The 26,787-nt window shown below is 42.9% G+C and overlaps 2 protein-coding genes across 3 annotated transcripts in view; one reads left to right on the plus strand and one right to left on the minus strand.

Moving 5' to 3' along the window:
* LOC138963039 (uncharacterized) overlaps positions 1-8,178 on the plus strand; it is a 37,832-nt gene extending 29,654 nt beyond the window's left edge. The window contains exon 8 of the mRNA XM_070335030.1: positions 418-8,178. Coding sequence (XP_070191131.1) covers positions 418-1,300 — 883 coding nt within the window. The 3' untranslated portion in view covers positions 1,301-8,178. The remainder of the gene's footprint in view (positions 1-417) is intronic.
* A 1,017-nt stretch (positions 8,179-9,195) lies between these two features.
* LOC138963038 (uncharacterized) overlaps positions 9,196-26,787 on the minus strand; it is a 33,436-nt gene continuing 15,844 nt past the window's right edge. Inside the window, exons 1-3 of one of the 2 annotated variants that reach the window (XM_070335028.1) lie at positions 25,154-25,995; positions 21,846-23,178; positions 9,196-21,085 (exon numbers count right to left, since the gene is read on the minus strand). In XM_070335028.1, coding sequence (XP_070191129.1) covers positions 16,668-21,085; positions 21,846-23,178; positions 25,154-25,264 — 5,862 coding nt within the window. In that variant the 5' untranslated portion in view covers positions 25,265-25,995 and the 3' untranslated portion in view covers positions 9,196-16,667. Of the gene's footprint in view, positions 21,086-21,845; positions 23,179-25,153; positions 25,996-26,787 lie in introns of those variants that run through there. The other variant, XM_070335029.1, reaches the window with a different exon arrangement.

Below are 26,787 nucleotides of genomic sequence, written 5' to 3' on the forward strand. Positions count from 1 at the left end.
GAGTCTTAAAATGGGGGTAATTTTACAGAGGTTATAAACAGGTCTGAGAAAACAAGGTCTTAAAAAGGAGGGAGTCTTAAAATGGGGGTAATTTTACAGAGGTTATAAACAGAAGGTCTGAGAAAACAAGGTCTTAAAAAGGAGGGAGTCTTAAAATGGGGGTAATTTTACAGAGGTTATAAACAGAAGGTCTGAGAAAACAAGGTCTTAAAAAGGAGGGAGTCTTAAAATGGGGGGTCTCAAAGGAGGGTTCCACTGTAGTATCTCCTCTCTCAGCTAATATAATCGTACCTTTTAGCATAAAGATTTTCTTGGCTTGACATTCAAACGGTAATCAGAAACTCTGTCAATGTTTTCAAGTATCTGTTCATGTTTTGTCATGAAGTGTCTCTTCATGCTGTGATTATTTTTGTTCAGGCGTTACCGGCGTTTCCAGCAGAAGCGGGGTCAGTACCAAGAGGGCAGCGGAGAGGGACGCAGCCAGTTCCTGGGAATTCAGTATTGGTACAGGAACTACCGCAACCGCCGCCGTAACCGTGGCAACCCACAGCCAGCCAGCAATTTCCATGACATAGAGAAACTCCACCGAGGGGAAGGAAGGCTGAATGAAGACAAGCAGTACGAGACAATCAATGACCTTGACCTGAGGCTACAACAGGCGCCTACCAAAGGGACAGGGGAGAAGGACAATCCAGGTTTTGCTTCAGATGATCAGAACGGGGGTAGTCAAGCAGAAGACGGTACATCAACGAGTCATTCAGTAGCGGCACTCTCTGCTCCGACAGAGAAAGGAAGCGAGAGAAAACTGCTGCCCAAGCAGGAAAAGTTTGTGGCCAAAGTCTTGGACGAAACCTTGGACTCCATCAAAAGTCAACGAGATGCGCTGTCAACGACGCTGGATTTTCAGGGTTCCGACACTGGACCACATTCCCAGGCCGCTTCTACTACAACAGAAAACAAAGCTATGCAAGATAACGCAGATGAGAGGAATGAAATGGAGAGCAAAGCTAATCGTACTTTTGAAACGGTTGACAGTTCCAAAGACTTCTCTGATGACAGCTCTGAAAAAGAGCGACATAGCAACGACCGTCGTTCACCGAAACAACAGCAAGCTTTTGGCTCTTCAGAGCAGGCTGAAAGTATGGATGCCAGTGATGAACATCTGAATGCGAATAACAAACGCCCAATATCCGGGTCTAGTGACAGTGTAAAGTCTCAACATTCTGATTTCAGCGCAACTTCCGACACTGGTGGATTCCATGCTGCTTGGGGATCGCCAGCTATGGAGTCGAGCATTTGAGTTTGGTAAAAAGGTGGATTTAGTGATCATTGCCACAATGAATCGTGAAGTCTGATGAGTATAGTTTTGAAAGGAATAATGATAATAATAATAAATGAGCATTTATATAGCGCAACATCATAACTTTACAATTATGCTCTTTGCGCTTGACACATTTAAAATTCAAACACAGTTATACAAGCATTTACATCTACATTCATAGTCAGCAACGCTTGATTAAAAGCATACACCATCAAACATACATTACAACAGATTCTTCCACTAATTAAGTAATAAAAACATGAATAAAATAGGTAGTAAAAACAAGGAAATACCAGCTGAATACCCTTAATCAAACGGAACATGTTATTAATACTGAAAAACAGCCCTAAAAGGGTATCATATTAAGCGCACATTGCATGACATTCACATCAGAGTTAGGTGTTCGTCGAGATGGTGGCTAGCAGCGAGTTTGTCGCTTTGCAACGTATCGACGTTTGCCTGGGTGTCAGGGGCGCATACTCTGCCACGTTGCTTGAAAATCCTGACAGATTCTTTTTGGAAAACGTCTCTTTGCCAGGTCTTTATGAATATATAAGCATGTAGTTCAGGCTTTTTGTTTTTGAAATTTTTGTTGTTGTTTCTTTGTTTTGGTCTTTTTGGCTCACGTAAGTGTAGCCTATGCGATGCTAACTTTTGTCTGTCTGTGCGTGCGTGCGTGCGTGCGTGCGTATGTATGTGTGTATGTCTGTGGTAGAAACTTTAACATTTGAAGACGTCATATTACATTGACGTCACATTATGACGTACGAGGGTTAGACGTCACGCGATAGAATTACTGAAAGTCTCGGTGATTGTTATTTTGAGCGGGCCGAGACTATTTGGCAGTCGTGTCCATGGATGTAAGTAGGCTACATGCAGACAGACAGATCTAGATCTAGTGTCTCGCTTTCTTGCACAGTTTCACCTATGCTCTTTCTGTGTGTGTGTGTGTGTGTGTGTGTGTGTGTGTGTGTGTGTGTACTGTGTGTGTGTGTACTGTGTGTGTGTATGTGTGACGGAGTGATTGAGTTTGTGTTACTGTTTGTCGATTTCTTACGTGAGCCTTGAAGGCTTCGCCTCTTTTTATTTGTTGGCAAATATAATTGATCTGTGACACATTGTTGAGCAGACTATTTTCAAGAATCGCTTGAGAGGACTCCGGTCAGTCTGCCTCAGCTTCCAAAAGGCGCTTCCTTGCTTCCAAATGATATTTGAATGGAAGGTGCGTTTGTGTATATGTGTGCGTGTTTACCAGTTTGTGTGTGTGATGTCAACTCTATTTGACCGAACAATATGTTATTTTCATGGTGTCTCATTATTTTTTTATCTTAAGATCTGATAAAAATATTTTTCTGATATCTGTGTTAACTAAAGAAAGATTGTATCTGATTTTGAACATATCCAATGCTATTATCAGTTAATTGCACAAATGTCGACGATTTTGTTATTTTGCCATTTTTTGGCGCAATGCACATTATTTTCTTGTATATATATGCAGATTGAGTGGTGTTTTTGTTATACTGTGATAGCTAAACTCACAAGACAAAGATTTTTGACTACCGTATTTGACGGACTACAAGCCGCGACTTTTTGTAAAAAAAAATCGCATTGCGGCTTATAAAAAGATGCGGCTAAAACATTACCTAAACTTGAATAGCATTCACCTAATGGAAGTCGCCGCGGATTTTCATTTCGCTCGATTAGCGATTACCGGTACTTTATTAGCTCTCTACTCAAGACTCGGCGCTTTTCTCTTTCTTTCGCGAATCTTCGTTTGTCAAGAAGTCGTCGTGACAAGATAGCGTACAGAGAAACACCGGATGTATCAGGATCTCGCGCGCGCGAGATTTTGTTTTTTTGTGTCTCGCGATAGTTGGAGGAGCGAGAGCCGCCATGTTGTGTTTTCGTCTGCTCGAAATGTGCGCAAAAGTCGTAAATCATCCCAAAAAAGCTTATTCCGGGCGGGACTACATGTGTGTGTTGGTTACAAATTGTGTGTGTGTGATATTTTTCTTCAAACTTTTTCACTTTTCTTCTTTGTTTCACTTGTTTATTCTCGGAGCCGATTTCGCCAAATACCGTACTTTCGTTTGCCTGGTTATTTTGATTGATTGACACGATCTGATTATTTTTTTTTTGACGGCGGCTAATATAGTGACGCGGCCTATACGTGGCTCGTCCCAATTTTTTGTTAAAAGTCGGGGGTGCGGCTTATAAAACAGTGCGTCTTGTAATCCGTCAAATACGGTACATTATTTTGTTGTTGCTCATACTATTGTAGATCACAATTAGCTCTTTTTGTCTGTGGTGGTGTTCATAACTGTTGACACACCAAGGGAGGTAATAATCTTAAAGCAGTAATGTTTGAGTTTCGTGCCTCAAATTCAAGGATGTTGTTGAAATTTAAGTTACCCGAGTTTGTTGACAGAGAGAAAACCATTCAGATAAAACGAAATTGTGACAAGAAGTGATAATTTTTTCCTAAACATTCTGTTAATTTCAATGAACCTTTTGTCATATTCAAGGGTAACTACATGGTTTCGGGTTAACATGTAGTGCCAGCTATAGTTTGCGACACTATAACAACTTGAATTTGACTGGGTTGTTTTTTTGAGTCCGTTTTTCTTCTGTGAAAGCTCTTTTGTATGTTACAATTATGTCAGCTTTTTAGTGTACCAGTCTTGATCACATCCATAAGTATGGACCATTTGCTTGGTTTTTTACTGTTTTATTATGCAAAACTCTTGTGTTTATTGCAAATAGTTGAAGATATTGATTATATCCACCAGTTTCCATGTTTTTTGTGCTGTTCATTTTTCTTTGAGGCAGTGGTCAGGTTTTACTTTGTGTGGAAAAACTCACTCACTCACTCAATGCCCGTCACTCCTGTCAGAGTATGGGCCGCCAACAACAGCTCTCCAGAGTCCTCTGTCCTGGGCCATCTTTTCTATCTGACTCCAGGTGTAGCCCATCTTTCTGGTGTCGGCCTCCAGGTCGCGTCGCCAGGTGTTTCTTGGACGGCCTCTCTTTCGCTTGCTCTGGGGGTTCCACCTCAGCGCTTGTCTGGTGATGTTGGTTGATTTCCAGTTCAGTAATGTGCACAAGCTGGTATTATTCTAGTGATATAAAAACCTTTTTAGCTGTGCATTATGGAAGGATGATTTCTGATCACAAAAGTTGATCGAAGGGATGACACAGACCAAGTGATGACACAGACACAGACACCAAGTGATGACACAGACACCATCAAGCTGAGGAGTATAGGAATGACTGTGATATCAAATCTGATGTGATGTTTATTCTTTGGGTCACAATCACATGGTCTTGTATCAAAGTGCGTGACGGGGACAGGTCAGTCAATTGGGAAGTTTTCCTTGGATCCGTGAATTTCAGAGGAAACTAGAGTGGTTTTCCGAGTAAGAAATATAATCTCTTGGAACAATAATCTGATTAACCTTCGCCGGTCGTAGTGGGTCCGTGTGGACCCAGAACGGTGTTTAATTGCAAATATCTCTTAAACCAGTTGGAATTTTTTAATGAGCTTTTAAGAATGCCTCAGACACATAAAAAGCTCTAACGTCCTAAAAGATCATTCAATTTCAGTGAGAAGTAATAAACAAAAAACCGGTCAAAATAATAATTTAATTTAATTACTTCTCGCGGAAATTTAACCACGGCGTCTACGGAAGGGGATGCACGTTTTTGCTTCTTTGGTAAGCATGGGTCTATGGAAGGGTATGCATATTTTTCCTTCTTTGAGAAGCATGGGTCCGCACGGCCCCATGATGTCTTCCGTGTGTAGTCGATAACCCGGTCGGGCGAAGGTTAAAAAAGATTAAACGCAGGACAGTTTGTTCTCAACCTAGCCTGATCCATTTCTTTCAAGGATGAAAAGATCACATGATATAGACTTGTACATAGTTTTTGATCAATGTGCTATGATAAACTATCAGAAATAATGACATTTCCTGCCAGGAGGCGCCTAATTATACCCTCCAGAAATAATAATGATATTGACGACAGCTTATAAAGCGCGAACCACAGTAATCCAGTTGCTCTCCGCATTACATATTAACAAATGCCTGTACACTGGTTACCGATCCTGTAGGTCATGTAGGCCAAACACTGTAGCGGCATGTCTCCACACTAGTACCAATTGACAAACTTTGCTGCAAATGTGTAAGGAAGATCTTGATTTTTGTCCCAAGGGGGTGTCCCATATTGGTTGGGACGAAAAAATTTTTACCCGATGCTCCCCCCAGCAAGTAAGAGGTGACTAACGGATTCTGTTTCTCCTTTTACCCTTGTTAAGTGTTTCTTGTATAGAATATAGTCAATGTTTGTATAGATTTTAGTCAAGCAGTATGTAAGAAATGTTAGTCCTTTGTACTGGAAACTTGCATTCTCCCAGTAAGGTAATATATTGTACTACGTTGCAAGCCCCTGGAGCAAATGTTTTTGATTAGTGCTTTTGTGAACAAGAAACAATTGACAAGTGGCTCTATCCCATCTCCCCCCTTCCCTCCGTCGTGATATGACCTTCGCGACCAATTACAATTTTTTTTTTTAAATCTCGATTTTTGTGGCCATCTTTCCTGAGAGTGTTTTTGTCTCATGATAAAATATACAGACCTGGGAACTCATACGATTTCGCCCTATTTTGTACGCTTGATTGATTCTAGAATACAATCGCTACGGTCAGTGGAAAAAATTACGACGAGAACAATTTCTAGATTTCCCGCAGTGGGGCACTGCGGTTATGAAATTAAAAGCCCCTCCTGTTTTTGGAACCGCAGGAGCTTTCTAGTTTGCTGTTAGGTAGATTTTTGGTTCCTCTTTTCTGTCATGCTCTCTTTTTCTTCATGAATTCTTTTCTTTTTTCTGCCTTCTTGCTCATTCACCTGTATTTTTTCCAAAAATCTCTTCTCTTGCCGCTTGTCTGGCGATTCATGTATAGTTTAATCTGTTAGTGTTCTGATGTAAGTCCAGCAGTAGATAGGTTAAGCCTATTTTAACATACTGGAAACTGGTAATCTTCCAGTAGGTATTAATTTAGTTTTACTAAAGCCTGCTGGGACACAAGTAATGGGTTAGTGCATTTGTAAACAGGAATCGCTTGACAAGTGGCCCCCTTCATCCCCCCCTTCCTCGTCCTGATATGGCTCTGCGTAGTCGGCTGGACGTTAAGCAACAAATAAACAAACAAACAATTTCTAGATTACTTTTCTACACAAGCGAATCCTGAAGCCGATCCAATTATTTTGACACATGATTACTGTTTTTGTCAGTTAACATTGAAAGGAGCATTTGTTTAAAATGTATTGGTAAACTTAATTAACTGTGCGAGGGACGCATGTGAATTGATCGAAGCATGTTTTAATCATCAATGCTCAAATGCTGTGTGGAGTAGGCTTATTTTTCTTAAAATTCACCAAGTTTGTTTGAGAATACAGTGGAACCCCCCTTTTAAGACCCCTCAATTTAAGATTCATCCATTTTAAGACCCTGTTTTCTTGGGCTTACTGTTCATAACCTCTGTAAATGTATAGCCCCATTTTAAGACTCCCTCCTTTTTAAGACCTGATTTTCCAAGATTTGGAGGTCTTAAAGGGCAAGTTCCGCTGTACTCAAAAGTGCAAAACAAGGGTTCCCAGGTCTAAATGTATTACTCTGTGATGCACGTGGCGGAACATTCTGTGTCTGTAGTTTGGATGAAAATATTTAAACTTCATGAAATGCATGCAGTGTACCCATGACTGTACTTATGAAGAACCGACTGAAACATTCCATGATTTCTACGCATGATACTTAAAGCTGCTTTTACACAATGCCTTTTATATTAGTGAAGCACATCTTTTGCCTATATTATATATTTATATATGTATGTATTTTTATGTATGTACAAATATTAATTATTTTTTCTATCTTTGTTTCACAGTAGAACTCAGTGTTGTTTGATTTTGTATATTTTCTCATTGTACATTAAACTTATACACAAGAAAAATCACACATTTTACTGGTCTGATTTACATTATGATTTTTGTATTTTCTGTTTGAACCATTGTTTCCGACCTCAAGCTGTTTGAAGTGTTTATTTTTTTGTATGTGTTGCTATCGAGATTTTGTGTGTGTGCTTTCTGTCTCTAAAACTCATGTTTGTAACTGTAATATTTTGTTTATAACATTGTTAACATTTAAGACAACTGCCCGTAAGCTTCAGTGCAAACGGTTTCTGCTTTTTGGAATTTGTTGCAGGGTACTGATAGGAAAGAGGTTTCATTGTATCTGTTGCAGAGGTTTTGGTAAAAGCTTTTGAGGTAGTAATTTGTGTAGCAGTATATGGCGGGGATGTAGCTCAGTCGGTAGCGCGCTGGATTTGTATCCAGTTGGACGCTGTCAGCGTGAGTTCGTCCCCACGTTCGGCGAGAGATTTATTTCTCAGAGTCAACTTTGTGTGCAGACTCTCCTCGGTGTCCGAACACCCCCCGTGTGTACACGCAAGCACAAGACCAAGTGCGCACGAAAAAGATCCTGTAATCCATGTCAGAGTTCGGTGGGTTATAGAAACACGAAAATACCCAGCATGCTTCCTCCGAAAACGGCGTATGGCTGCCTAAATGGCGGGGTAAAAAACGGTCATACACGTAAAATTCCACTCGTGCAAAAAACACGAGTGTACGTGGGAGTTTCAGCCCACGAACGCAGAAGAAGAAGAAGAAGTGTAGCAGTATATGAAAACAACAAAATTGGTTTGTACAGTTAGTGGTACCTGCGATGAAAGGACACCCTTGGGACCAGCCAAAAGGGTTCCTACATTGCAGGTGTCCTGTCACATCAGGTTTATTTTGGTGAAGTTAGTAATTAACTACGCAAAAGATTATTGCAACAAGTTTTATACCCCAAGTTAAACATCCTTTTCCGTGTCAGTCACTTTCTGCCACTATGGTGAAGTTAATAGATAACGGGAGGTGTCCTAGTTGTCATACAAGGGGCCTCACATGGTACCACCGTACACCGCAAAGTTTAAAATGATTACAAGTAACAAAAGAGTATACGTTATTTGCATTTTTGACCAAAATATGACATTTTACACAGATCGAGACAGTCAGTGTTCCTTCGATACCGTGTTAGCGGTCGAGGTGAACAATGACTGTTGAGATCTGTGTCAAATGTCATATTTTGGAACAAAAATACAAATAACATTTATGTATTGATCGAATTTAGTTGGAACTGGTTTTAATTTTTTCATTGAACGCACACAATCATGCACTGTTTTGTAGTCTCGTCTAGCCGCCTAAATATGAATTTTGTCGGACTCTGATGTCACATGGCTCAAAGAAGGGAAATCCAGTGTTCATAAGGGTATGGTTGCAAAAGTATGGGACATATTGCTTCCATGTAATGCAGTTACTTTTTGAGCAGAGACGTGGAATTTTATGAAGAATTATACAAGAAGGCAAGTTTTGCTTTATTTGTATCTCTTGATCCGTCCATCTACTATGCATTTGCCTGAACTTTTTTTTTTAATAACTTTTAATCATAGTCTACATTTGAAAAAAAAAAGGCTTTGATTAAAAACCAGTGAGGAACCATGAAAATATTGGGTGACGAGTTTTTGATTTATACTTTTGTATTTTTTTGCCAAACTGCTTTTTTTGCAACATGTCTAAGCTTTTTTACAACATCATAACTGTACGTGTGTTGATGAACACTGTAAGCAATTAAAGTATTTGAGGATGCTAAGATGCAAGTGGTTGGTGTTTCTTTGAGTGTACGAGTTGTTGCTTTTGCAGTATTTTCTTGCAATCTACACACACACACGCATTATGAACATTGTATGCACAGACACACACACAGACACATACAAACAAACCTTTCTTTTCACTGCAAGCTTTTATTAGTATTTTCATTGGAAAGCACCTTGAATTAAAAACAATACTACAGATGTTCAGTCCCAGTTCCTGCATACAGGACAAATCTGCATTGACATAAATTCTCAAACGAAACACTACTGCTCTGATTAAGAGAAAAGTCATGATTTATGAGAGATTAAGGTCATCACTCTACCACCAGTACTTCACAAAGTGTTTATACAAAGATGTGCCCATCAAAATGTATGTCTTTCTTTAGAAAAAGCACGGTGACCATTACTTTCAAACAGTAGTCTTTCATATTTACATTAAAAAATTTCCTTTGAACACTAGGAGTTAAAAAAGGCCAACAGTTTGTCTCTATGAAGGAACATTGAAAACTTCTTTTGCTTTAGTGTGTGTGTATGTGTGCATGTATAATCGTTTTTTTTAAAGGTAAACAAATCAAATCAAGCTTAATCTTGCCTGATTCTGATACAATTACATGCAATTCAATTCTGTCTACTACTTTCAGGGTATCTTGCCATCTTACAGGGAAATAAAATCTGACAGTAAGTACTACACCTACATTTTTTACAGTCGTACCACAAATGCATAGATTTTTCTTTCAAGCATATGAATAAATAAAACTCTACAATTTCTATGGAGAGCTTAGATAAATAAAACATCTTAAATGGTAGTAGTCCCTTGTTTAAGCTCAGATAAAGTGTGAGATTTTCACACATGTATACAATTCTTGTATAATATAATTAAACAAAATCAATACATACCTAAAGAACTATATGACCTTCCGCTACCTCTTATGCAATGGAAGAGAAAATGATTCCATTTTTGACTCACATGCGAAGCAAAAGTGAGTCTATGTACTCACCCGAGTCGTCCGTCCGGACATCCGTCCGAAAAACTTTAACATTGGATATTTCTTGGACACTATTCAGTCTATCAGTACCAAATTTGGCAAGATGGTGTATGATGACAAGGCCCCAAAAAACATACATAGCATCTTGACCTTGCTTCAAGGTCAAGGTCGCAGGGGCCATAAATGTTGCCTAAAAAACAGCTATTTTTCACATTTTTCCCATTTTCTCTGAAGTTTTTGAGATTCAATACCTCACCTATATATGATATATAGGGCAAAGTAAGCCCCATCTTTTGATACCAGTTTGGTTTACCTTGCTTCAAGGTCAAGGTCACAGGAGCTCTTCAAAGTTGGATTGTATACATATTTTGAAGTGACCTTGACCCTGAACTATGGAAGATAACTGTTTCAAACTTAAAAATTATGTGGGGCACATGTTATGCTTTCATCATGAGACACATTTGGTCACATATGATCAAGGTCAAGGTCACTTTGACCCTTATGAAATGTGACCAAAATAAGGTAGTGAACCACTAAAAGTGACCATATCTCATGGTAGAAAGAGCCAATAAGCACCATTGTACTTCTTATGTCTTGAATTAACAGCTTTGTGTTGCATGACCTTGGATGACCTTGACCTTGGGTCAAGGTCACATGTATTTTGGTAGGAAAAATGTGTAAAGCAGTTCTTAGTGTATGATGTCATTGCTAGGTTTAGTTAGGTAAAGGTCAAGGTCAAGCATGTGAGTCGTATGGGCTTTGCCCTTCTTGTTTTTTTTACAGACATTCGCACCTTACAAAACCCAGAGTGAAGGCGAACATCTACTTTTGTCAAAATTAACTGCTGGTCAATGCTGAACACAATACAACTATTTTCCTCACAAAGAAAAAGATAATAAAAGATACTGCATACCTGGTAAATGAAACTCCTGAAACCAAAATGAGAGGAAATGAATAGTAAATCATTCAACACTACCATTGCAGAATTCAAACAGAACGCAATAACCTAGTGAAACCTCTTCCAAGAATTATGTCCAACTAATCTATGCACAGAAAAATACACTGCTTGATATAAAAAAACAAAAAACAAAAACATATTTCTAGTTGGTCATTGATTTATAAAAATAAAAAATAAAATAAAAAAAAGGGAGAAACGACGCGTATGGTTTATTTCGGAAACACTTCCAATAATTCACACTTGCGCTCTCTCGTCAGACCAGGATGACGTAACACACTTCCCTTCATGCAATGCGGTATGGCTACGACCACCATGACACCAGTTAGCACGCAAGATAACGGGTAAGTGCAGCTAAAATATTTTTCTTTGCTGTTTTCGGGGAAACGATTGAAATAACTGCATGTGTAGTCATAATGCATCAATTCCGCTTGATAATGCATGTCATGAGGAATGGCCGTTTTCCAAGTAAATCTGACTGGACCCCAGTTCTGTGTAAAGTTCACAATTAGATAAAGAGAGGAAAAGAAATGCACTGAGTACAGCTGATATGAACATTTTGTGTGAGGAAGGGTTTTCAACAGCAGGATGCACAGACATATATGCATCAATTCTGCTTCATCATAATGAGAAGTGCCTTTTTTCCAAGTATAAATCTGACTTGATCAGCTTTTAGAAATTTCACAAATTGATAAAAGATAGCAACTATGGGGCTGGAAACCAAGTTAAGCACAGCAATTGCCTTTTGTATTTTTTATTGTCGTTTGGGATATCCCTTTGAACGACTGCGTGAACATAAATAGACATGATTTAGCAGCATTTGTGAATAACGATGAGCGGCCATTTTCCAAGTAAATATGACTGGATCAGTTCTCAATAAACTCCCCAATTTTGACTAGGAACTAGCTGGAGAGAGGAAAAGAGAGACAGAACACCAGGTTAGTGCAGCATTCATTGTTTGGTGTGTTTTTGAGTCAGGGAATACACAGAAGTTTGCATGGCTAACATGCATGTGCAGCCTATCTATACTTGTAATGAGGATCAGTGGCTGTTTTCCAAGAAAATATGACTGGACAAGTTCTGTGCAAACTTCACAATTCGATCAGGAAGATGAACAAACGAAAAGACGGAGAGATAATGGGTTGTCAAGCCACTCCCACAAATTTCAAATGGTGTGAATGCTTTCCTGTGTACAGACGGCCAGAGTGGATTACCTCCCTTGCCCTGTCAGACTGCTCCCATGCGTGCTGTGTATTTATTTGTGACAGACTGAAATCTTATTAACAACACTGAGCAATTATCTCAATCGAGGAATACTTTTGAATTGCAATGATGTGAAATAAATGAAACCCTACCTATCAAAATATGAAAAGGATTGTGAGGGGAAAAAAAAAGAAGTAAAAATATATTTTTTATTTTTACTGGCAAGCGATTTACAGGGTCTAGTAAGAAGAAATTGTATGACAACATCAACCGACAGCTCATCTCTTCTCAGAAAAATGCTACACAAACTCAACTAGCAGCAGAAAAAATCAGCAGCGAGGACAAAAAATAAAAATGAAGGACTGACAGTGTGACATCTTATCTTTTGACACTAGTCTATTTATACTCATGTGGAATATGTATTATTAAATTGTCAAGATCAACCCGCGAGATCAACTGCATTGGAATGTTTCAGATAATTTATAAAAATTGGACAAATAACTTTCAAATTCTGTGATTTTATGCAAATCCTCTCCAAACTACACTTCAATACAATGTTTAAAAACAAATGAATTCTACCGCTTTTTTTAAAACGAGAAGAAAAACAACAGCAAAAAACATGTCAGATAATCAACTTGAACATCTCTTGCTACATGTGCAAGGTGTTCAGTGAAACCAATGAAACACAGTTTTAACAAATATAAATACAAGGCTTCAGTTGAAAGCTATTGAAAAAAATGTGTTTTTCCAGAAGTAGTACACATATTTTTCTGTAAAGACTACACAATTTGTTTTATTTTTTAAATGGCTACATTTTTTGTACAGTTTTAAAAAAATCACAATTTTTCTGTACAATTGAAATAATTAAAACATGTTTCTGTACAATTAAACAATCACTAAAATTTGCATACAAAAAATGGGAAGAAGTAGTCTTATATGTACAATTTTGCATACTCGTATGTGTATCACAATTCTAAACAAAATTTGCATTTTGACATCAGTTTCTGCTGTTCAGTTTATCTCAAATGAATGAAGGTTACATTGACAGCACCTATACAGTTACTATACTGGCTTTCGTTTTGCATATATACATGTATATATCATTATATGTAAATGCACACTGTAAATATACAAACACAAAATGTATACTTTCTTTGGAGAGAGAGAGAGAGAGAGAGAGAGAGAGAGAGAGAGAGAGAGAGAGAGTTACAAAGAGAGAGAGAGAGAATTAGCAATTTCACAGCAGACATTTGTGAAAAAAGTTCATCCAGTCATCTGCTTTAGCTTATACAATCTGTACAACCTTTCCTTGTTAATCAACTGATTGGCTTCAATGAATTATACTGAACGCATCACACATAGAATAGCTGCAGCCGAGCAATCACAGAAGAGAAATATTTGTGTGGAAACAGTGGAACCCCCCTTTTAATTCAGACCCTCCAAGTTAGGACTCCCTCCTTTTTAAGACATTGTTTTGTCAGACTTTCTGTTCATAACCTCTGTAAAATTACCCCCATTTTAAGACTCCCTCCTTTTTAAGACCCTGTTTTCTCAGACTTTCTGTTCATAACCTCTGTAAAATTACCCCCATTTTAAGACTCCCCCCTTTTTAAGACCCTGTTTTCTCAGACTTTCTGTTCATAACCTCTGTCAAATTACCCCCATTTTAAATTTAAGACTCCCTCCTTTTTAAGACCTGACTTTCGGATTTGCGGAGGTCTTCTTCTTCTTCTTCAGCGTTCCAGAATTGTCTGGTTACGTGTGAGCTCGTTTGCCCATTTGGGTTCCCCACACTATACTCTGAGAGCATAGTCAGCTTCACTCCGCTTTCGTTGAGTAGGCATGCTGGGTATTTTCGTGTTTCTTTAACCCACCGAACTCTGACATGGATTACAGGATCTTTTCCGTGCGCACTTGGTCTTGTGCTTGCGTGTACACACGAAGGGGGTTAAGTCACTAGCAGGTCTGCACACAAGTTGACCTGGGAGATCGGAAAAATCTCCACTCTTAACCCACCAGGCGGCAGCGACCGGGATTCGAACTCACGACCTCCCGATTAGGAGGCCGACGTCTTACCACCATGCCACTGCGCCCGTCACGGAGGTCTAAAAAGGGGGTTCCCCTGTACTGCATCAACACATACAGCCGGGGATCAAATAGGAAAAGGGATAGAAAATCATAAGTTTGGTTCAAGATATACAAATTGCTAGTAAGTGTTCTGCCACAACTTTTCACTACGAAATATGTTGGAAACCTGCTCAGCTGCAAGTGTGACAATTACACCAGGCTGGAAAGTAATACCAAAGATAAAATCAATGTCAATACACTGTTCCTGATTACAGCTGTTGCAGAACAGAAAATGTGTTGTACGTTTACTTGTGTTCAATTAATTCACCTGGTAACTCACTGTTCTCTCCTGATTAAAACATGCAACTAATGTCTATACCTCGCAGGCAATGAAAATAAACGCAAAGTCTAATGATGATACATTGTTCAATTTGTCTTGCTTCAACTCTGGACATATATGCAGCCCTTTTTTCCCACACAAAAAAAGCATGTGTACTGCTCATACAAATAATCTCAGCATAAGCACCACATCTCGTATTAGTATTCTGACATAAAAATAAGACAGAAAAGAATAATGAACAGTAACCATACATTTTTCAACACTTCTCAGCTGAAACACAGCACAGTTCATTCTGACGTACAACAAAAAGGTAAAACCAAAACGCCTGTAAGGCCAAAAAAAAAAGGTCTGTTTACGGTAACATAGGCCAAAAAAATAGGGTCGGTAGGTCGGGATTTTTATTTTTTATTTTTTTTATTTTCCAAAAAACCATATTTTTACGTTATTTTGCAAAAAAACCAAGATTTTTGTAAAAAAAATTTTTTTTCCCCCAAATGCCAAAAAAAAAGTCTAGGGTCGCGCGAAAAAAATAGGGTCGGTCGGGTTACCGTAAACAGACCTATTTTTTTTTGTGGCCTAATAACAACAATACAGAAAAGACATAAGGATTATGCTGAACAGCATATGGGAAAAAAAGAAGAGTCCACATTGGATGGCACTGAACTTTTGACAAAACTGGAAACTGTGGGAATAAACCCATGGACCCAAGTTGTTCTCACACACACACACACACACACACACACACACACACACACACACACACACACACACACACACACACACACACGCACGCACGCACGCACGCACGCACGCACGCACGCACGCACGCACGCACGCACGCACACACACACACACACACACACACACACACACACACACACACACACACACACACACACACACACACACACACACACACACACACACACACACACACACACACACACACACACACGCACACACACACACACACTCAATCAAACAGGAAAAAAGACTTACAGCTAAAGCTGTTGCAGTGAGTCATGTTTACACCACAGAAAGCTGCACTTATACGTACTATGAACACCTATAGTTCATCAAAGGTACATGTATACCAAAAACACTACTTTAACTTGCTAGTAATGGCAATAAATACATCCGAGCCACAAGCAACTGAAAAGCACATCAAACCCAAGGAATATAAAATAAAAGTTGTAGTACATCAGCAACAAAATAATGATTAAAAAAAAAAGGAAAATCCTTCTGTTTTCAACACAAATCTAAAATACCATAGTTTTACACCATACGTAACGTAAACAATTCACTTCAATTCTTGGAGTAAAAAAAGAAACAACAAAAATAAAGAGATTTGCCAAACAATACAGTGGTACCCCCCTTTTAAGACCCCCCATTTTAAGACTCCCTCCTTTTTAAGACCTGATTTTCTCAGGTTTTTGAAGGTCTTTAAAGGGGGGTTCCACTGTACAACAAAATATGGAAAGCCCCCTTTGCGTTAAGTCATAATAAGCATAATCACACATTTTAAATCCATACACGGCAGATATCTCATTGACATAATACGAGTTTAAACAATCTGAAAAGGTCTATGGATCAACGTTTCGTATACATGTACATTGTCATGAATAAACTAAAGTAAGCATACAAATTCAGGATCTATGAGGAGGGGACGATGAAGAATTTCCAACAAACCAAACGAACTACTCAGTTTGCAGTTTGTGCACGACAATTTACACCCAAGCAAAAGCAGAGCTGGCGAAACAAAGATAATTGCTAACAAGTGCAATACATGTGTTCCTTTTCTCTTGGTTTATAAACATCTAGTAAATATATAGATAAATAATACACTGATTCATGCTGCAAGGAACATGCATGTATATACATATATCACCTAAGAATGGTCGAAATTAATGTTCATTGTTATCCAGACATTAGTTGTAACAGCGGCTGTATAAATGTATGAAAACATCTCAGCATCAGTATCTCTTAATACGATTTTCTCCACACTGGTACCATAACATATGTGATAGAACGTCATTTATACAACCCCCACACTAAACGTCACAGTCATGCTCCAAAATCTCTTTCTCTCCATACAGCACCATGCTGCACGTGTCGCACGTGACACCCGCCTCCAGTGGTTCCACCTTCACTTCTTCCCCCGACCCGAATCCCATGAACTCTGCCCCCTCTTCTTCCACTTCCGTTTCAACCCTAGCTGGCTCCTCTGTACGCTGAGCCGCGTTCTTCCGTGGTCTTCCCCTGGGTCTTCCACGGCCGGATTTTCCACGAGAACGCTTGGCTGGGCTTGCGTCGTTGTGTTGGGCTTGTGATGCGATAATTTCTTCTTCAGCAAGTAGGGAGGAAGCGTGTTGAGAGCTGAAGCTACCCGGAAACTGTGTTTGATCTGCTCCTCCACCTGTCGCAGCCTCAGACATATCCTTCTTCCGACGCCTCCCGCGTTTTGCAGGCGGGGTTCCGTTCTGCGCCGAGTGGGGGCTTAAGGTCAGCACCTGTTGACGCCGCTGTTGCCGTAGAAGCTGCTGTTCCTGCTGCTGTCGCCGTTTCTCCCACAGCGTCTGCAGAAACTGCCGCTGCCACTGGTTCCGATCTTCCGTCAAGTCGGTGTCTTCGTCTTCCGGAGTGTTCTTGTCTCGTCTCGCTTCCCTTTCCTCCGCCTGGTTGTGTTCTCTGCTCATCTTCTCAGCGACAGAGAACGGGTCAATCGTAGCGGGTCTGTGCCAGGCAAATCCACCCAGCGGATTGATCGCCAGCTTGTTCTCCTCCCCTTCAGACCCAGCCTGTTTTGATCCGCAGCGTGCAGCGCCGTCAGACTCTGGGATCAGGAAATTGGGGAGGGTGGCCAAAAATCCGGGCGGTGAACCCAGTGATGACGTCCCACCTGAACTGACTGAAGAAGGTGGAGAGCTTGCTCGTGCACACACTGTGCTGGTAGGAGACGGGAGGGAAGAGCGTCCTGTAGAAGAGGATGCTTGTGCTGAAACTGTGCTGGCAGGAGAGGACAGAGATGAACGCCCTGTAGAGGAGCCTGCAGCAGAAGTGGAAGGAGAGCGCCTAGGGCCAGAGGGGGGAGGCACAAAGCCAAGCGGCGGGGACAGAGGACCACCCCCCATAAACTGAAGTCCCAGCATTCCTTGAGGCAATATCATTCCTGGGGGTAGCCCGGGGAAGGGAGGAGGCTGGCCTCCCCTGATCTGTGCTGGGTCTGCACTCATGCCTGGCAAGAAAGGTCGCAGTGTGGGGTTCGCCTTAAGCCTGGGGTTGTTTTCCGCGGCTTGCAGCGATGCCTGCAGTTGAGCCTGTAAAGCGGCTGCCTGAGCGTTAAACCCGCCCTGTGGAATACAATCACGGACAAAATTGTCTGATGCCGCGTCCATCCACGACCTGCCTGACGCAACCGACTGTCTCCCTCCATTAGCAGCGTTGTGTCTTGCCGCATCCATCCACGACCTTCCTGACGCGACTGACTGTCTCCCTGCAGGAGACTGGTTCCGACTCACAGGAGGGTCTAGGAGAATGTGACGCAGAACGAGAGACTGTTGAGCCTCTTTGCCTGCGGGCCTGTTTTCCTCGGACCTGTTCTCCAGGGTTGCTCTGTTGCTGGTGCTTCCTTTCGTCAGGTCCATGGGCCCCGTTTCTTCAGCCAGGGTTGGCGCAGGGCTGTTTTTCGGCAGCCATGGCATGATCTGCGAACTCACAGCGTGCAAAGCAGAAGCGGGGACAAGGCGAGGCATGGACTTCAGGGGGAGGCTGGGACTGGGGGATGGGGGGGAGGGGGAGTGGGAGGCAGGAGAACCGGTGCTGGCAGCGCTGGACGGGGGACCCCCCGTGGTCTGAGTCGATGACATGGGGGAAGGAGCGGCTGGGCTGGGCTGTCCCGATGAACCCCCCGTTCTGCTGGATATGGGCGAATAAGCTGGGGGTGAGGCCAGACGCGCTGAAAAGTTTGATTGTGATGCTGCTGCTTCTGGCGTCGGCGTGGGGACACGGGAGAAGTCCTTTGTGATCGACATCAGCCTCTTCATCTCCTGCGGTGACACCACAGTCACCACCGAGTTGAGCTGTTCCTTCACCAGCCCGCCGGACCACCGGCTCTGCTTCTTGGGCGGCGGTGGAGGTGCGTCTGTCCTGTTTAAGCCAGTTCCTTCCATGGTCCCGTCCAACCCCTTCGTCTTCGGCCAGCGCCCTTTCCCTTTGTTGCCGATAGCTCTGGCTATGCTCTCAGGCGTCTCAGCATGTAGAATCACACCCGAACCCTTGTCGGATAGAAAAACAGACTGGCTAGGCTTGGGAAGCCTCGCTTTAAGCACCGGTCCTCGGGGAGGCAGGAATTGTTTGACACTGTCCGGCATCTTAGACTCTAGCCCCACCAGCATGTCCAGGAAATTGCCCTTGCGCGGAGAGCTGGCCTGCCTGGCTGGCTGCTGGTTGGAGGTGGCGGGGGATCGTGGACTTGCCGTTGGTGGTCTGGGAGGCATCCGGACACCAGGAGGAAGATACAAAGGAGGCTGCGGTGATCTTGAAGGCATCCTGGCACTAGGCGAGAGAGAACCAGGAGGCAGCGGTGATCTAGGAGGCATTCTGACACCAGGGGGGAGAGAAGCAGGAGACATTCTGGCACCAGGAGAAAGTGAACCAAAGGGCATTCTGGGAGAAGCCGGATTCAGGGGGTTATGTTTGGGATGAAGGGAAGCTGAGGCGTGAGGGGGCAGGCTGATGCTGGGAGGACTCGCACCTGCTGAAGAACTGGGCACTGCGTCTGAGGCAGGACTCTTAACTTGCTCAGTGTTAGTAACAGGGAGTGGCCCCGGCTGGGTGTGAGGAACTGCCATGCCTTTCCCTGCATCCAACGTCGGCGGACACCACTTGGGACCAACGTCTGCAGGAATGGGATACGGTGGCTTGTTGCTGGGAAGATGAGGTGGCACAGGAGGCCTCAACACAGGAATAGCACCCTGACCCATCCCTCTAGCAGCCCTGCTGTTCAGGGCAGCCATCATGGCAAGGGCTTGTGGGTGCATGGGAGGCTTGTCTCCCTTGTTCTGCTCGCTGGGTGTCGCTGGGCCCCCGTTGCCGTTCTTGGGTTGCTGGGTCATCTGCGCCATGAGGAGCTGGTGGAAGAACACCATGTTCTTTCTGGCGATGTCCTGCTCCCTCTCCTTCATCTCCTTCTCTTTCTTCTTCACCTTCTCCTCTCTCTCAGACAGGAGTTTCTCTTTCTCTTTCTTCTCTGTCTCTTCGGTACCTGACGTTGGCTGCGGTGTTGTACCTTGCTGCGATGAGCCAGGGAGACCAGGTTTCTTCAGTTCTGGACCTGTCTCTGCTGAATCATCACTGGAACTTGCAGAGCTCTGGGCTTTGTCAGCAATGGAAAGTGTCTGCTCTTGTGAGAGTTCCGGCAGAACAACAGGCGGGGATTTTGACAACTTGAGAGGGGCGTTCAGTTTCTGCAGCAGTGCGTTGGATTCTTCCGGCCATGCTTTCTGCGAGACAACATCCATCTTGGTGTCTTTGATGTCCTCTGGTGACACTGTGCTGGCTGAGTCAGAGATGGCGGCATTAACTTTGTCCGTCTCCCTTGAAGACAACTGAAGTAGCTGGGCGGCAGCGTCAGACGATTCCGTTGCACTTGTTGACATCTTCTCTTCTACACTGGGAGGTCTGGAGGTTTTCTCTAACTCGGCCTGCGCCAAGCTGACCACGGAGAGAAGGTGAAGGTTGGAAGGTGGGGAGGTCGCAGACTCTGATGTGGACGTAGACAGAGAGTCGGTGGACGAGGATTTGGCCACAGTAGTGACCTGTACCGCACCTGATGCAGGGGTGACGGTAGATGCCGGAGTCATGAGAGCCTTCTCATCCAGACATTTCTTGGCCTTGGTCACGATGCCTTGCAGGGTTTTCTGGCTCCCCGACAGCACTGCCCTCACCCCTCTCCTGGCCCGATGCCTCTCCATGTGTTCCTTGTACACGCTCTCCCGGCTGAACAGCTTGGAGCAGATTGTACAAAAGAAGGGGAGGTCACCCATGTGTTCCCGCACGTGGGCGGCAAAGTCCTTCTTCTTGGAGAATTCCTTCCCACAATCCTCGCAGATAAGTTTCTTGGATCCCCTATGGCGCTCCAGGTGGTCAGTCAGGTTCTTCCTCAAGGCGAACCTTTGTCCGCAGTAGCGACATCGATGCAGACGGGTGTGATGTCTGCTGGTCAAGTGAAGCTCCAGTTCTTCTTTCGTGCTGAACGACTTCCGGCAGACCGGACACACTTTCCAGCGAGGAGACTCAGAATCGGACTGCACTGGTTCATCTGTAACGAGGTCAGAGGTCGCCAGGGTCTCGGACTGGTCATCTTGGCTGGTGTCCTGCGGGTGGCTTTCTGAGAAATGCTGGCGTAGCTCCGTGTCCGACTGGAACCCGTCCTCGCACAGCGAACATCGGTAGCATGGCCGCTTGGCGTCTGAAACGAGACAGAGTCACAATGAGTGCACAGATGAAAAAGAATAAAGCAAAACAAGTTAGAGCTGCTCATAAGAAATATGATATAAAAATACAAACAAAAACAAAGTACTACACATAATCTAACACTTGTAACAGAAACATGATACTTTACTAGTGTGTACTGATAATTCACAAAGTGCACTAACTGTGAAAAGACTATTTTTAAAATTTACCAGCTAAAAAGTATAGAAAAGTAAACATCAATTAACAACGATCACTGAAGATAATATGTCTTATTTTGCTTGAAGAGTTATTAAAATGTTAACATCATTTAACAACGATCACTGAAGATAACGTCTTATTTTGCTTGAAGAGTTGCTAAAATGTTAACATCAATTAACAACGATCACTGAAGATAATGTCTTATTTTGCTTGAAGAGTTATTAAAATGTTAACATCCTGTCATTCATGCCATAGATCTTTACTGTAGAAATTCTTTTCTTCTTCTTCTTGTCGATCACTCAGATGAAATTCTTTTAATTCTAATGAATTCTGACCAATCCCAAAAGCAGAATCACCCAAAAAAACACACTCTCTAAATTTACCCATAAAAGAAAACACCCACACACACACACACAAACAAACTGAGCAATAAATAAAATAAAAACACAAGACAAGACAAACACAATACAAAAAAAGTACAAAGGAAGACCAAAAAATAAACAAAAAGAAATAAAGGACAACAAGAAAAAATATGTACACTACAAAAAAAGCCAAACCGGGTTCACTGCTAGCAGATTCCAGCTCATCAGGGTCCGCATCCTCATCGATGCACAAAGGCTGCGGAGAATCTGCCGGAGACATGATCTCTGGAGTTAGCACTGGGGGCGGCTCCATGTCGGCCATCACATCCCTTTGCACCACAGTGTCGGATGCTACTCCTGCCACGGCCACATCCGCACCAGCGGCATCTGTGACACTGAATTCAGTCTCCTGTCCCTGGGGTGTCACTGTCCTGAAGGGCTTGATACGAGCAGAGAGAACCGGTCGAGAGGAGGAGGAGCTTTCACTCGACGTGTGCTTCAGCTGGCGTTTGCTGCTGTTACTGGTCACTGTTGCCGACGGTGATGACATCAGTGACCACGAGGAAGAAGAGGAAGAATGAGACACATCTTGAGAAAAGGATGCTGCCGAAGATGTGTGTTCAAGTGAACGCGTTGCCGGGGAAGGTACCGGACTGGAATCGGCAGAAACGGCACCGTTTGCTACCACCATGTTTGATCGGTTTTCGGATTTATACAAGCACCCGCCCTCTGGGATGAAGCGATCTAACAGAACGCTGCAGTTTCTGACAGGCACTTTGCTGGAGCTGGATTTCACAATTTTGGGCTTACTTTCCGTTGAGTTTTGTGTCACCACCTCGCACTCACTGGCTACACACAGACCGGGCCTGTCAGCGCCGACACTGCTGCCTTCCCCCCCTCCCTCCTCCTCAGTCACCAACAAACTTGCTTCACTCTCCGTCTTCAGTTCATTGCTTTCCTTTAACTTGGAGCTCCCCTGGTACACCCCGTGGTTTTTCACAGCAGTGGGATGAGACTGACCGGGCAAAAACCTGGTAAAAGCTGGACACTTGGACAGATCTGCACCGCTTTTCTTCAAGTTGGTGTAGATGTCTGTCAGAGCTTTCAGACACTTGGAGCAGAGTTGCAGCCCCAATGGCTGGCTGATGGCACGGGAACTCGACCGTTTCAACTGCATAAACACCTGACACTCAGTCGCTTGGACACGCGTGAACGGCTGCTTCAGAACTTCAAGGCCGTGACCTTCAAACTTGAACCCTTCAGGGAAGTCGGTGTCCTTGAAGCCAGGGCAGAAGCCGTAACCCGCACGCCCGTTCAGCTTCCAGAGAATGTGGCGGAACTTGCGAAGGTTAAGGTCGCCGTTGGGTTTGAGGTCGGTGACCTCCATGGGGGCGAACAGCACGCTGAAGTAACAGAGGCCGCTGGCGGTGACCGTGGCGTACACGGGGTCAAAGGGCGCCCCTAACAGTCCCACAGTGCTTTCCCTTGTTACAGTCAGAGTCATCTCCCCTGTGCATGATCGGCTGAGCTGTTGAGAGAAAACAACAGAGGGTCAGAATCTTTAAATTGAATCTTCATGTGAAAATATCAGGGCAATACAGCAGGCATAAGACTAAGGTCAGAGAGTAAAATTATAAATCACAGAATACGAATAATATTTGATACAGGTAGATCATATCAATAATAATAATAATATAATTAGACGCAAGACATGGCCTAGTCCAGGAGGCCCACGAGAAGCTCTGGGGGCCGGCAACCTCGCGCGCTGTGGCGGACTGCGGACTTCGGCCTACAGACCGGACTGCGGACTTCGCCCTACAGACCGGACTGAAGATTTAGCACGGCTGGGAACGCAGAAGAAGAAGAAAATATTGAAATTTAATGTTGATTTGATGTTTAAACTTCTACTGACAAATTGTAATTATAAGAGACCAATGATACCTTTCAGGATACTGTTTTTCTCATCATAATCATTAACAGTAAAATGTAAAACAAACACCAGAGCTTTTTTTGAGAATCAGTATGACTCATAAAGCATCATTCTCTCAGTGTCCCAACGCCCTCCCATTAGTTAAACAGATTTAGTGAGCTTATACTTCCCTGTTGATATTGTGCACGTAAGCCTGAAAAGTTTGCATTAAATAAATTATACAGTGGAACCCCCTTTTAACTGAACACCCCCCTGGCAATTTAAGACTCCGTCCTGTTTTAAAGACCCTGTTTTTTTCAGACTAAATTTCCTCCCATTTTAAGACCTGATTTTCTCAGATTTTTAGAGATCTTAAAAGGGGGGATCCACTGTAATGTGCAGTCCAAAGAAATTCAAGGACATGTATCACTTCACCCCCCCCCCCCCCCCCTCATGTTATAGCAAGGTTATACTTCCTTGTTCACTTGTGAACGCCAACATGAAAAGTTATTATTACAATGCGCCGTGATATCAAAAGAATCGAGTTACACCGACACTTTTCTTAGGGACAAATTTATGTGAATCAGGAAGTTGATTTTTTCAATGTCTAATTACATGTACTGTAAATTTAAAAACACTGGAGTTTCCAGAAATGAGCCACAAGTTTTGAGGAACATTACCTTTAGAAAATCCCTTTCTAAAGTTGGCCAACAATGATTATTAGTACATGCACTTGGCACTTTTAGTTACACTGTACATCTTTAATTTATGAGATTGAATTTTTAGCATGAGCTCAGTAGATCTTAAACATAACAAGTGATTATCAAAGCACTAAATGGCCAATTCTTTTTCATGTGGGTCAGGGAGAAAACAAATCTGCCAGTGTCACTAAAACTAATGCAAAAATAGATTAAAATAATGGTGTTCAGTGTCTTCATGCCTATATACCCACATATTCAGTGACACTGACAGTGTATGTGAGTGTGATGTAAGGTATTCTAATCTGTGTCGCCTGTCATAGTCCTTTCTACTTGAAAATGCAGCAGAGTGTTATGTAAATTTATAATGGAGAAAACAAAATCCACCCTGTGATTCAACAGTAAAACCAATCAGTAAATAACTGACTACAACGTGTGATAATAGAAAACAGGAAACAAAATTCCACTTGAAACTGACCAATAGAGATTCTAACAAATTCTAAACCCACTAGAAATAAAAATAACAGTCGTATGATCGCTTTATTGGAGAACGCAGTGACCTTGACATGGCTCCATGTGTATCGCCGTGTCACCGCACTGTAAAGTCAACAACCCCGAACACTCCCAAACCAATGTCGATCGTTCTGTCACCCCCTGTTTTCGATACGGCCGACACTCTTTATCAGTTTCTAGCCGTATCGGCAATCACACACGTGGGAAACGAATACATACTGAGAAGCTTAGTTCTGGGAATCTGGTTTGCGTGGAAAAAATATTTTTCCTGCTAAAATTGCTTCCGAGAAAAATTCCATGAACTAGGTCGAAATCAGAGTTGCCTCCCTTGCACTACTTCGCGCATTATCAGCGACTCGCCGAATTCTTGTTATCAAACTTACCCTGTAGGTGAGATCCTGAAATTCAGGCGATGATTTAAGTTCCATCAAGCAATCGGCGATATTCCTGTCGGTCACGAGATCCGTTTGTGTACCCCTTGTGTCCATTTTCATCTCCCATGTGGTTGTCGGCCCCGTAACTTGGCAAGCATTTCCTCTCCACACTCGTGAACGCCCAGCTATTTTGTTGTGTTTCTGCGTAATCACAGAACTTTTCTCTTAATTCTCGTCCATTCCACAACGATAAGTTTTTAATTCCTTGCATGATTACGCGAAAAACACGTGGTCCTTGCTTTGGTCAACATATCAACACAGAGAATTCCACGAAGTTGCTTCGCCATGATTCTAGGAACCTGTCTGTCCTTTTGCTTTCTTTCCGTCTCAGCGCTGTAGGCCAAAACTTCGTGTCGGATTTCTCTCGTCTTGTGATTGGTCGAGCTTTTACGTAGGCGAGTAGTAACTTCGGTACTTTTTGGATCCTGTTTTGCGGCTGACGGCAGTCTAGTTGCGTCTAATTTTGGATTCAGCGACCGCGCTCAGTATAAAAACGGCTCATCGATAAACACAAGAAGCTGATGAATTTCCATCACATTAAACTTATCATCGATCACACTTTGTGTCACCTGAGGGTAGTCAAGGTCCAGAGAGGAAGTAAATACCACCCGCTTCGTTCTGATTGGCTCCTTGGTTTCCGTTTGTGTCGTCTGCACTTCCACCCCAGGTATAGACACAACTCAGTTTCCGAGACAATCGAAATGACACATAGACAGAAACCATCCTTAGGAGTTACGCAATCATTCTAAGTCAACTTTCTGAGAATTTCGACTTCCTCCGACGATTCTTCTTGAAATAAGAACAGAAAGATCAAACCGGAAGTTATACATCGATAGGTGGAAGTAAATTTCATCGACCCAGATGTGTGCTGTGATGTAAAGGTGAATAACCAGGGACACCAAGAAAGCACACAAAAACGCACCTGTGCGGTTGCAAAGAAATCAGTAATTACAGTTTTGCATGCGATAATTTGATTGCATACAGAATAGCAACACAAATCATCCAGATCACGGCGCTGCACTATTGACGAGTTATATTACTGACCTCGGGGTCACTTGCAAAAAAAAAGAGGCCATTATGCGTGTAAGTGCAGGCCGCGGGTCGACCTCGAGATAAAGAAGTTGTGCAGCAGAAAATAGGTCATCCATTGACAACGTGTTCAGTAGCTACAGTCGAACCTGCCTATATATAACGACCACCCAAGGAACCAACCGGGCCACTGTGAAACACCGGCATCGCACGGACGGCGGTCCGGCCTATCACACCGCCTATCTATGTAGACAGGTGAACTTGATTGGTAATCATAGTGGGGGGAAAACTGACCTCGTCGAGGGTCCTCAGTTTGGGTGGTCGTAGGGCACTGGTGGTCGTGACTGAGCGGTTGTCACTAGGCCCAGGTTCGACTGTTTTATGTCAGTCGATCTTTGATAACTAGCACAAACCCTGCTGCGGCGGGGTGCCCTATCTACGTGACAGGACATCGGTGGCAAGAGTATCTACCTGAAGTGGCAGAGAAACACTTGAATAAAGCTGTAGGGGAGGGAGGGGTAGGGTGGGACATGGGGCAGGGTGGAACAGGTTCA

Source organism: Littorina saxatilis, linkage group LG3, assembly GCF_037325665.1.
Source record: "Littorina saxatilis isolate snail1 linkage group LG3, US_GU_Lsax_2.0, whole genome shotgun sequence".
Classification (NCBI taxonomy): domain Eukaryota; kingdom Metazoa; phylum Mollusca; class Gastropoda; order Littorinimorpha; family Littorinidae; genus Littorina; species Littorina saxatilis.